This window comes from Pseudorasbora parva, chromosome 2, assembly GCF_024679245.1.
Source record: "Pseudorasbora parva isolate DD20220531a chromosome 2, ASM2467924v1, whole genome shotgun sequence".
Lineage (NCBI taxonomy): Eukaryota > Metazoa > Chordata > Actinopteri > Cypriniformes > Gobionidae > Pseudorasbora > Pseudorasbora parva.
In genome coordinates, this window is record NC_090173.1 from 41,327,679 (window position 1) to 41,339,575 (window position 11,897).

General features: G+C 37.5%; 1 protein-coding gene across 1 annotated transcript; it reads left to right on the forward strand.

The window, feature by feature from the left end:
• Positions 1–1,579: 1,579 nt before the first annotated feature.
• Positions 1,580–11,897, forward strand: galr2b (galanin receptor 2b). The gene is made up of 4 exons (XM_067420353.1): positions 1,580–1,774; positions 4,254–4,336; positions 4,940–5,337; positions 8,686–11,897. The coding sequence occupies exons 2-4, from the start codon at positions 4,283–4,285 to the stop codon at positions 9,452–9,454; spliced, it is 1,221 nt and encodes a 406-aa protein (XP_067276454.1). The 5' UTR covers positions 1,580–1,774; positions 4,254–4,282; the 3' UTR covers positions 9,455–11,897.

Sequence of the window (11,897 nt, forward strand, 5' to 3'; positions counted from 1 at the left end):
TTGAACAAATAAAATAAATCTCCCTAGGAATGGGGAATGAAAGTAATATAATATTGGAGGGCTGGAACTAATCTTGTATGTGCACCTTTGTAAATAGTCTCACATGTTTTCTGTCAATCTTTGTCCAAACCTTACCCATAACTTATCCCTAAAAGCAGAATTAAAGGTGAGAAAATGGTTTCGATGCCCCTAACCCTTGTTGTAAGCTTTTAAGGTGCACTGTGTAGTATTTTTGCATTAAAATATCCAAAAACCACTAGGACAGTGTTATATATTTTGTTCAGTTGAGTACTATCCCAAATGTTTCCTACTATTTGTAAATTGTGAGAAAATTGCTATTTTAACCAAGGACCGGGACGTTTCAGCATAACGTTTGAGCGAGTCGCCTGTCAATCGCGTCCTATCTGCGTTACCCTCGGTTTTATTCTGCAGAAGTGCTTTTCTCTTAGCAGTGTGAACATGTCACAGCAGCGCCGAGCGAACGCACAGAGTAATGTCATAACATCATAAACACACTTAAATGTATTTAATATGATAAACAGACCTGCTTTACCTTATAATCATGGCCGGAAAAGCGGAAGTGCGGGCGCCCGGCGACTGTGTCCCATACCGTCATAATAAAAGTCCTGTGACATAGGTATTTGTTTAACAATCGCTCCAGCAGCCGTGCTCAGCTCCACAACACTCGGTCCTGCTCTGCTTCACACTACAGTAATGTTAATAACCGCATTCATGAACGTGATTTCTGCCCGAGTCCTATTTTCCACCGGCTGTGAGGTGAAGACCACGTGTCCCAAGATACTGCGTTCAAACTTGGCATCATCAAACTACGCCTTTGTTTTGAACAGGCAACCTCTAGTGGATGGGAAGTTGCATAGTGGACCTTTAACATGAAATTAACTGTAAACATATTCATCCCTCAAATTTGATTGATTGATTGGAATGTTGTTCCAGGATCTACAAAGATGTTTTTCTTGAGAACATCCTGACAATGCTGTTCCACACAGGCTAGAACAACACCATACCAGTGTTAACCAACATAGAATTCATGCTGGTTTACACTGGATTTTTCAGCAGGGTAGAGAGAACCACTTTTGAATTTAAATTTGAGACAAATGTGTTCACAATGTCACATTTTGGAGTGCACCAGACATGCCATCCTTCTATCCATCCTTTTAGCATGAGCAGTGATGCCTTGGAGATGTATTGATTTGTTATATAGTCTCCAATTGAAAAAAAAAGAAAAGAAAAATGACATTTCCAATCTCTTGGGAAATGTATTACAATAGACTTCTAAACTATGTCTCTAAAAGAAAAATGGCCCATGTGCACAAAGTGATGCAAAAAGTAAAACCCATCTGACTTCAGGCCTGCTTCTGAATAATTAACCATGTACTTATTCTAGATTTGTGTGTTTACGTATCTTATCCGCATTAGTGCAACTGTTCAGGCACAGCATTAATAATGCACATGAAAAGATCTTCATAAGAATGTGCATAGAGAAAGAAACACTGCGTGCTCTCTCCCTCTCTCTCTCTCTCTTGCAGTGAAGGTGTGAGCCACGATGTGGAGGAGGAGCCTCCGTATGTGAGGGGGAGTGAGGGAGGGAACACAAGAGGCATAGAAAAACGGAGAAGCGGAATGAGAGGAGATGAAGCCTTTTCAAGTGGTTACATTCTGCAAGCATCACTAGCTTTTCTGGAGACCAGAAGCTTCTAAATATTACAATGACACTGAGTCATGGATATACAGTCATGGTTCATCTCATGAGCCGGTAAGTAAAAACAACTGATTGAAATTCTCATACTGTCATCAGATGTGGACTCTGGCATTTACAGTTATTACACAGTAACATTTCCTAAGACACCTCAAGAATGGTGTTTAATCTGTGTACATTTCTATGATGACCTTGGGTAGCATGTGCTTTGGTTTTACATGACTTATCTCCATTTATCTCATCATCACCCTACAAGATGCATTTAACACTTTTACATCTAATGTGTCTCAGTAATGATGTTTCATTCTGTAACGTGTCCATATACTCAATTTAGTATGCTACTATATGTGTGCTTCATTTACACATTTTTTCCTTTAAGTTATATTCTTTAATGAGCCTCTTTTGAAACCTCACTCCACGGGGATGCAGTTCCTGTACTGAGATGCCTTTATTTGGCTCATGACTTCATGAAAGTTTAATTCAATTCATTTTAAATGACAAATGAGTTTGGAAGGGGGGGTTAGAGACACATGCGGTGCTATGTGAGGCGGTTTCATGCACCATTCGACAAGTGACAAAACGGATGCACTCTGTAACTGTAACCAAAGGGATCCGTTAAACAGCCCTGCTTCTTGAAGGACACGTCATGTTATATTCACTGGAAGCCAGTCAGCTGGCTTCACATTAAAGACAGTCAGGTGTGTTTACAAAGGGGATTGTTCCCTAAAAAAATATGCCGAAGACAAAAGACAGACATGCCAAAAGCCAAACAACAATCCACCGAGCTGATCGGGTTAAGAGATGTTTATAAACTGCTTTGGCATACACTTCTATGCTGAGAGAGTGAGATAAAAAAGAGAGGTTCTTAAAGTCGCATTTGAAAAATAAAAGCTGCTTTTGAGATCACTTCACAAATAGTCAAGACACATAAAGAAACCACTATTATATTTCTAAGAAATCAAATGAAAGGATTTTTTTTCTCTCCTCTCCTTCCATCCCTTTTTAACTTCATCTTCACTCTCACTCTATTGTCAATATAGGCATTGCAGAAGCGAGATAATAACTGTGACTAATACATAATTGAATAATTAGTGTCCAGGAAAGCTTTACCTCTCAAATGTTCTTCCTGTTTTACTATAAAGGTCTTGCTAAATAATGAGTCACACTCTTTTCCTGCTTGAGAAAAAAAATTGCATGTGATCTTCTACTGATTGTTTTGTTTGATAAAACAATGTAAGCATATGTAATTGTTTTTGAAGAGGGACTGAAGACCAGCATTTTAATTGTATCATGATGAATGTCTGACAATCAATTACATGCTAATAGAACGTGTCCACATTTCTGCATGGATCAAATTAGTCGCCCATTTTCTGCATACATTTTTTTATAGTCTGCTGGTTATGTCACACTTTTTTTTAAATGCACTTTGTCAGCCTATTAGGGAGAACATTTGCTAGTCCAATTTCCTGAAAGCTCTTGCCTTTCCTGCACTTAATGCTCTTTCAGGTCTGCATTACTTTTTTCTAGAATTTACCTATTACATTATTATTTATTTATACCAGGGGAAAAATTGCAAAAGGGTAAAAAAAATTGGGAGTGAAGTTAATAATAGTGCTGAATTATACATATATTATACATATTATAATTTTAATGTGTATAATATATAATACATATTATAAATATAACACACACACACACACACACACACACACACACACACACACACACACACACACACACACACACACACACACACACACACACACACACACACACACACACACACACACACACACACACACACACACAAATATACAAATATATAGCACTATAATTAACTATTAACTATTGCAATTTTCCCCTGGCTTTAAGCATAAATCTATCAAAATGTTGCATACATAGTTAATTCAAGATATGAAAAAAGTCTTATCTTAACAATTTTGTTTCTTAAATGAATGCATCTTGTTTTTCCAGTGTAGTCAGTGCATGCCCCAGTGCATGATGGGGAAACCAGTATCAGAAGAGTTGAGTAGTTTTACTTAATTTTAGAACGCTGATATTGGCACCTAATTTCTACAAGCTTGAATTTAATTTTAAAATAGATTTTACCTGGATTTTTGGAAGGACCTTTTTTTTGGCCTGAACTAACTTCATTTAGAAATTACACTTTTTTCTGTAGTATTTACTTCACCACAGAATAATTTTAATTTTTCAAGTTTAAAAATTAATTAATCTAATTTGAAATTAAATCAATCAAATCAAAACATTGTCTCACATCTAATTTTTTCAGTGAGTGGAATTTACTTCCTGTGGATTTATGTAATTGAAATCACGGAAATTCAATTTGGCCAACTAAAAAAAAAATTAGATTTAGAACATTGTCAATTGGAGACCTGGATTTTTATTTTTATTTTTTACAGTGTATTAGGAAGATCTTTCCATTCCCTACATAACCATGTATAATTCACTATGTTCTTGTTAATGTGAAAGATAAAAAGTTAAAAACTTTTGTTATTCCTTTTTGTTATTCCCATAGCCTGATCAATATTTGAAGTGGAGAAATCGATGCTGACTGTTTCTGAGCAACACCTATTGAGACATACTGTGGGATTAACGCTGGTAAGCATTTGCGTTCCTTCTCATTTGTCAGGTCTAACCAATAACAGTAAATATAATCCTGTCATAATCCAATGTATTGCACTATATTCAGTCCACAATATCAAGACATAATGGCACATCTATATTTTGTATCCCCAACCGGCTTTCCAAGATCTCTGATTATTACAAAGTGGATTTGTCTATTTTCATTTTGATTAGCTCTCAACCAGATGGGGACATGCTCTTCATATCTTGACAAGACTGGTTCATTGTCCTTGGAGATGTTATGCTAGTATTCTGAAATAGATTTTAGTCCCGACTCCATTTCATTTTTCATTCCTCTTTGTACTTGCACCAGATTTCATGATCTTTTTTAATCAAAATGTACTTATTTCATGTTCATCAAAAAGACTTCTTGAGTCTGATCCTCCTGATATTGGCTCTCAGTGCCAATCTAGCTATACAACTTCTCATAAGGGCTTTAAAATCTTACTAAAATGTGATTCAGATTCTGGAAAGATTTCTGAGATTTGCAACCATGGGCTTTTACATCAAAGTCCCTAGAAACCTAGAACTCCAAGCACAAACTACATCTGTGTCTCATCATTTATGACCTCTTTGCAGGACCCTGGAACTTCACATCTTAAAATGTCAGATCACGAGGACCTGACTAAAGCCATGGGACACTGGAACGCCTCTGAGAGCTACCAGCTCAACCCGGCCAGTGTCATTGTGTCTGTGGTCTTCTCGCTCATCTTCCTGTTAGGGACCATTGGGAACAGTTTGGTAATGGCTGTGCTCCTCAGAAATGGACAGGTCGGCTACAACACCACCAATCTGTTCATCCTCAACCTCAGTGTAGCTGATTTCTTCTTCATCATCTTCTGTGTGCCTTTCCAAGCAACCATCTACTCTCTGGAGGGTTGGGTTTTCGGGTCTTTCATGTGCAAGGTGGTTCACTTCTTCATCAACCTCACCATGTATGCTAGCAGTTTCACTTTGGCGGCGGTGTCTGTGGACAGGTAGGTGTTTTGGTTTTTTCAGTTATAACCTTTTTTATTTTTTTATTTTAAATAAACTCTCTTAAAAAATGTTTCATACTCTCGCTGGTTTATTTAATTTGGCAACAGCAAATCTACAGCTTCTCTGGATGTATTTATGTTTGAGATTTATTCTACAAACTACTGGCAGCATTTCATGTCAAGGCCATCACATTCTCCAGACCTGAATCCCACTGAAAACCTCTGGAATCTAAGAAAGAGCTGCTTGAATTGTTTCACCACGAGTGGCATACAGTCGCCCAACAGAAATGTGATGACTTGAGAGTTGCATGAAAGCTGTGATTATAATTATTCCATCAAAAATACAGATTTCTTTTTAAATTAAAGCATTAGTATTGTGTTGTTTTCACATTATTAATGGTTTGAAAACATGGAACATTTTTTTGTTATTTTGACCAGTTGTCATTTTCTGCAAATAAATGCTCTAAATGACAATATTTTTATTTGAAAGTTGGAAGAAATATTGCAAGTAGTGTGTTAAATAAAGCAGAGATACATATAAATAATAAATCCAGAGAAATTCTCTTAATTTTTTACGTTACCTTGTCCATTTATGTTACATTTTTCGCCAATGCAATTTCTATCAGTGTCATTTCCACCACATCTCAAATGATCTGTTGTGTTTAATGGCATTCTGTGATGGAAATAATGGTGGGGAAAGACATTTCATATTTAAAATTTATTTTTCTTGAAAAGGCCATATTTATAGATAACATTTTATCATTCTTTTTGAACATGTACTCTATATTTGTATGAGGGATTGACATGATCTGGGACAAGGGTAAAACAAAATCTATTCATAAAAGGCATTTGAAAAGTAGCACAAATATAATGAAATTATGAAGGCATGGTAAAAAGGTTTAATGTGATATTCATATAAGAAAATTGGAATCTATTAGTTTTAATAAACATCATTAACCCCTGGGACAAGTGACATTCACTCTAGGCATGACTTCACGGCTGTATACCTTGACATAACATTTTCAGTGTAGCCCCATGGGGTTTAAAATGACAGACTAAAGGAGATGAAGAACTTAGCAGTATTGTAATTGGTCAGGGCCAAGGCTGTTATTTAATTAAATGGATCTTCTGAACACAATGAAGTCTTACAAATTGCAACGGCAAAGGTTGGAGTTTAACTGGATACGTGTCAGTGGAGTTACCAGCAACCACCCACTTCATTAATAAAACGCCTCCAAAAACCAGCATCCCATTATTCCTGTCTTTACCATGAAACAGTGAAAAGAGAATCTTTAGAAGCACCCAACCATAAGGACTTAGCTAAAATTATGCAAGGCCAATCTTACCATTAAGGTCGAACTAAAGCAGCAGTGACGAGTGGAACTTGCTGAGAGCCCGACAGCCTTTTTTTTTTGTCGAAATAATGGCATAAATGTAACATGGCCACCTATACGCCATAAGTGTAATACTTTACTCTCAACTTGAGCAACAGACCCACTGCCCTCCATCTACCCTGAATGTGTTTACCTTTGGGGAAAAAAAATATATTAGTCTGCTCTTTGAAAAATGGTTCTGGCCCCAGCGGAGACTGAGAATCTTCACTGGAAATGACCTCACCGTTAGGTAGAAAACAAGAAGACGCTTTTATCTTGTGCACAGAAACACACTGACAATATTGATCATGTGCTTTTGGTCAAACCCAATTTCAGGAAGCACCACTCAGCTTTCGATGAACATTTGTGCTTCCTTTATACATGAATACACTTTCAAATTTAAAAAAGTTAATTTAACTAAAATATAGTCCACTGCACTTAAAGTAACTGATTAAGATAAACTTAAAGGGATGCTGATTAATTGAGAAATCAACTTTCTCTTGAGCCTTTGATATACAGTATAAAAGGTCATGGTCATGGAAGCTGAGAACTTCCTTGTTTGTAAAAGAAAAGTGTTAATAGACACCAGGCCCAGAAAACGAGGCTCTCTAATCAATGACGTATTAGAAGGGTCAAATGCCACCTCTGTGTGTACTCTGCTTCTGTAGCTCCGCCCACCGACTCGCAGAGCTAAACTGATCGCGTTACCGAGCAATAAACACGCTGAAGATAGCAAGATAATCGTTTGTAAACAAGACAGGTCGACAGTGGATTTGCAGACATATTGAGATTAAAACACAATGCTGTGCCTTATTGGATAAGACAGGAATGGTGCAGCACACTTATGTGAGTAAAACATGTTTTGTGAGATTATCTATTTCATTGTTACAGATCGTATTGATTATGTGTACATGACATGTCTAACAGAGCGCACCTCACAATGTCACAGGCTTGAGAATCCCTTATTTGTTGGTTCATTACGAGATCAGACTACCTAGGCTTGCAAAGCCTAACGTCCTGAGGCCGTGTGTTTTCCAGACGGTTAGAAGGGTTTCTGATATGTTTCAGGTTTGCAGGGGCTACTATTGTTGTCAAGAGTAGAGCCTGTGGTTTGGTCAATGATGGGCTGCAAAATCTTTCGCACTGGAGAAACCTTTTATAGTTCCCAGAACTATTGGCGGAAGTACCCGCATTTTAATGTGTTCGCACCATAAGAACTAGAAACAAACTTCCTCCTTTTGGGGGAAATAGCTCCTACTTCAGAGTAGAGTCTAACCCAGCACAATAGGAACCACCAGTGACACAAGTGTACACTTATTGTCAGAACACACACAAAATACCGGAACCCGCTGTTTTTTTAAAAGCAGTCTACACACACAGATTTTATTTACTCCAGAAACTCTATGAACATGGAAAACGGTAATAGATGGACCTCTCAACCTTTAGGCTAAGGATAAAATCCAATGCAACTTTGAGGGGACAGAGCAAAACATGACTATGTGTTTCAACTCAGATAGCGACATTGGACATCAACCTCTCAGCAAATGCTTAATATTTATCATATACGGACTACTTTCTTTGTATAACAGTTCTATATAATAACATATTAGACAGGACTGTTCAACTGATTGTAAAGTAAAGGTCCACCTGCCATCAAAATAAAAGTGTGGCTTAAGTCACTTCATAGTTCCTACTGGCAGTGCAAATGCAACCAGGGAAATGTTCCTAAGGGAGCTTTTAGTTCTCAGGGAACCACCGATGGTGGTTAGTTCCTAAAACTACCCGGTGCGAAAGCCCCTTATGCTGATTGTTGCTTAAAGGTCCAGTAAGCAATTCAACTGAAAAACTGTTGATATCTGAAATCACAACAAAACACACTTTTTATTGCAAGAGTGACTGTCTCTCCTTGCTGGGGTTTATGACGTAAAGAAGCCATCAATGTCTTATTTGATTAGTGCATTTTTTTCTTTTGCAGGTATCTGGCCATCCGTTACCCCTTGCGTTCCAGAGAACTGAGAACACCATGTAACGCCGTGGTCGCGATGGTGGTCATCTGGGGCCTGTCGCTCGTTTTCGCCGGGCCTTATTTGAGTTACTACGACCTCATCGATTTCGAGAACAGCAATGTCTGCGTACCTGGATGGGAGGAGTATAACCGTAAGGTTCTGGACACCTGCACCTTCGTTTTCGGCTATGTTATTCCTGTGCTCATCGTGAGCCTTTCCTACACACGCACCATCAAGTACCTCTGGACAGCGGTCGACCCCCTCGATGGGATGTCGGAGTCAAAACGAGCCAAGCGCAAGGTCACAAAGATGATCATCATAGTCACAGTGCTCTTTTGCATCTGCTGGCTACCATACCATGTAGTCATTTTGTGCTACCTCTATGGAGACTTTCCCTTCAATCAGACCACGTATGCCTTCCGGCTGCTGTCCCACTGCATGGCCTACGCCAACTCCTGCCTCAACCCTATCGTTTACGCACTGGTGTCCAAACATTTTCGCAAGGGCTTTAAGAAGGTTTTCAGCTGCATCCTCAGCAAAAAGGGACGAAATAAGGTGCACGTGGTCCATGTGGCCAATACCGTCCCTGGCTTCGAAGCAGGCTCCACTGAAGTGTCTCAAATGAATGAAGAGAACGCCAGACAGAACGAAAGCGAAATGGTAAACCGCCCACTCACAGAGCCGCAGGATGCCACTATGACTATAACGTTACCCTTCCAGAATCAGCCAGGAAAATAAAGCGCACGTCTAATGATGCCTTACAGAAGCCTTATTAAAAAACTCAAGCAGAGCCGGGAGGATTTTAGCACTTTTGATCGACATCGCAACAGTTTTACAATGACTGAATTAGCACAGTGAAGATGGACGTTATTTAAGATTCAAATCGCTTTGGAAATTGTACTTGTACAATCAATTTGGTTCTCGTACAAATACATCTTTGTGTTCTGCTTGGTTATGTTGGAGCCAGTGCTAAACAATGACTTATTTGCAACCTCCTCTGTTTTTAAACAGCATCGCCTGTTTGTTTTCTATTGAAGTGTTACCCTCTGAGCATGTTTCAATTTAATGCTGTGATGACTATTCTCCTGTGAAAATTTATTACCAATTATTGTGCGTAACACTTTAATATCTGAAAAGCCCTGTGTCTTTATGTGAGTAAAGCTGTGATTTCCTACTGTGCTTAAAGCTTTGAAGAGGACTCTTTGATTATGCTCCTCAGCTTCGCTTAACAAGCTCTTTAAAAAAAATATGCTTGTGTTGAGTACTGTATGTACTTGCTTTTACCTCTAATATTCTCCGCTGTATTAGAAAGTCTTGAAATTCTTTGTTGACTTTTATATCAATAACTACATTGCATATTAAAATACAAAAGCCCTAAAAACAGGGTTAAACAGAAAATCTCAGAATACAGTCTACCGACAGTTTACTATGTATGGTTCTTGTGCTGCGTTGAAGTAATATTCCGGATTCAGTACAAGTTAAGCTCAGCCAACAGCATTGACCGTATAATGTTGATGACTACAAAAATTCATTTGAACTTTAAAAGGCGAAAATCTATACAAAAGCCGTTTACAATAATGGGGAATTAAAATGTTAAAAGGCTCATGACATGGATTTTTATTTTATTATATTATTTTAAATTCCTTGAGGTTCACTTATGGGCCCGGTTTAACAGACAGGGCTTAGATGAAGCCAGGATTAGACCTAGGATTTTTAGGTGGTTTTTATTAACGTGTCTTAGAAAAAAAAAAAACGTTACTGGTGTGCATATATTATAGAGGCAAAACAATGGCACTGACATATTTTTAAGATATGTCAGTGGAAGTTACATTCGGTTAAAGCTCAAACATGCATTTTAGTCTGGGACTAGTTTAAGCCTTGTCTGCGAAACTGGAGGATGATGTTAATAAAGATTATTTTGCACACACGCAAAAAAAAAAAAAAAAAAAAAACATGCTGAAAAATTATTTTCAACCTTCATGTCTGACCTGGGGCTGTCTGAAATGATCTGTTTTTAAGGGGTGGATCTTTAAGGGTCCACCCAAAAACGAAAAGTATCCCAAGATTTACTAACCCTCAAGCCATCCTAGGTGTATATGACTTTCGGTAACACTTTATTTTATGGTTGTTATTAACTATTAACTAGTTGCTTATTAGCATGCATATTACTAGGATATTGGCTGTTTATTAGTACTTATAAAGCACATATTAAAGCCTTATTCTGCATGACCTTATTCTGCATCCCTTAATCCTACCTAATACCAAAACTTAAACGCTACAAAACTATTAAGCAGTAAATTAGGAGTTTACTGAGGCAAAAGTCGTAGTTAATAGTGAACCCCATACAGTGTTACCTGACTTTCTTTTTTCTCTTTCTTCTTTTCTTCTTTCAAACACAATCTGAGTTATATTGAAAAATATCACTGCACTTCCAAGCTTTATAATGGGAACCTGATTTTGAAGTCCAAAAAAGTGCATCCATCCATCAAAAAAGTAATCTTATACAACTCCAGTGGGTTAATGAGTGCCTTTTGAAGTGAAGTGATACATGTGTAAGAAAAATAACATGCTTCTAACAGACGGCCATACACAACCCCTGACCTATTAACATACTGACGAACGCAAAAGCACATAGAGCCTAAATGTGATATCCCATGTCATGACCCCTTAAAAAATGCTTTTTTCCCTCTCGATAGAACAGCCACAAGACAAAAAAAAGCAAGTTAATATGACTTTAGTGTGGAAGAAATGTTTACTAACCGTTTCTGTGCAAATATATATATATCCATTTTTGCAACACTGTTGCCATGACAGTGTCTACAACGGTAATAAAAATGATGAAAACAACTTTACAGCTCAACACAGTTTTAACAGAATAATATATTAATAATTAAATAACGTTATAAACTTCACATATGTGCTTTTAAGTCCTTAAAAAAAGAAAAGCCATATTAATGTCCATTCATTTCCTTTTATCTTTTTCTTAATGACAACATCATTTTGTAATAATCAACATTGTGCAACAAATGCTGTCTATCAAGCTTAACTTATCCAGAACCAGACATTTTATTTCTTCAGTTCATTTATTATGTATAATGTACTGTAACTACACAGCAAGTGTTATATTGGAAGTTTTAGAATTTGATGTTGACAGTGAATTTCAATAAAAAGTGCATCGTTA

What these genes read in the sequence shown, in the direction of transcription:
- galr2b (XM_067420353.1), top strand. Translation starts at nt 4,283, where the DNA reads ATGCTGACTGTTTCTGAGCAACACCTATTGAGACATACTGTGGGATTA. An exon ending in ATACTGTGGGATTAACGCTG is followed by an intron (nt 4,337 to 4,939) that starts GTAAGCATTTGC and finishes ACCTCTTTGCAG; the next exon opens with GACCCTGGAACTTCACATCT. An exon ending in GCGGCGGTGTCTGTGGACAG is followed by an intron (nt 5,338 to 8,685) that starts GTAGGTGTTTTG and finishes TTTCTTTTGCAG; the next exon opens with GTATCTGGCCATCCGTTACC.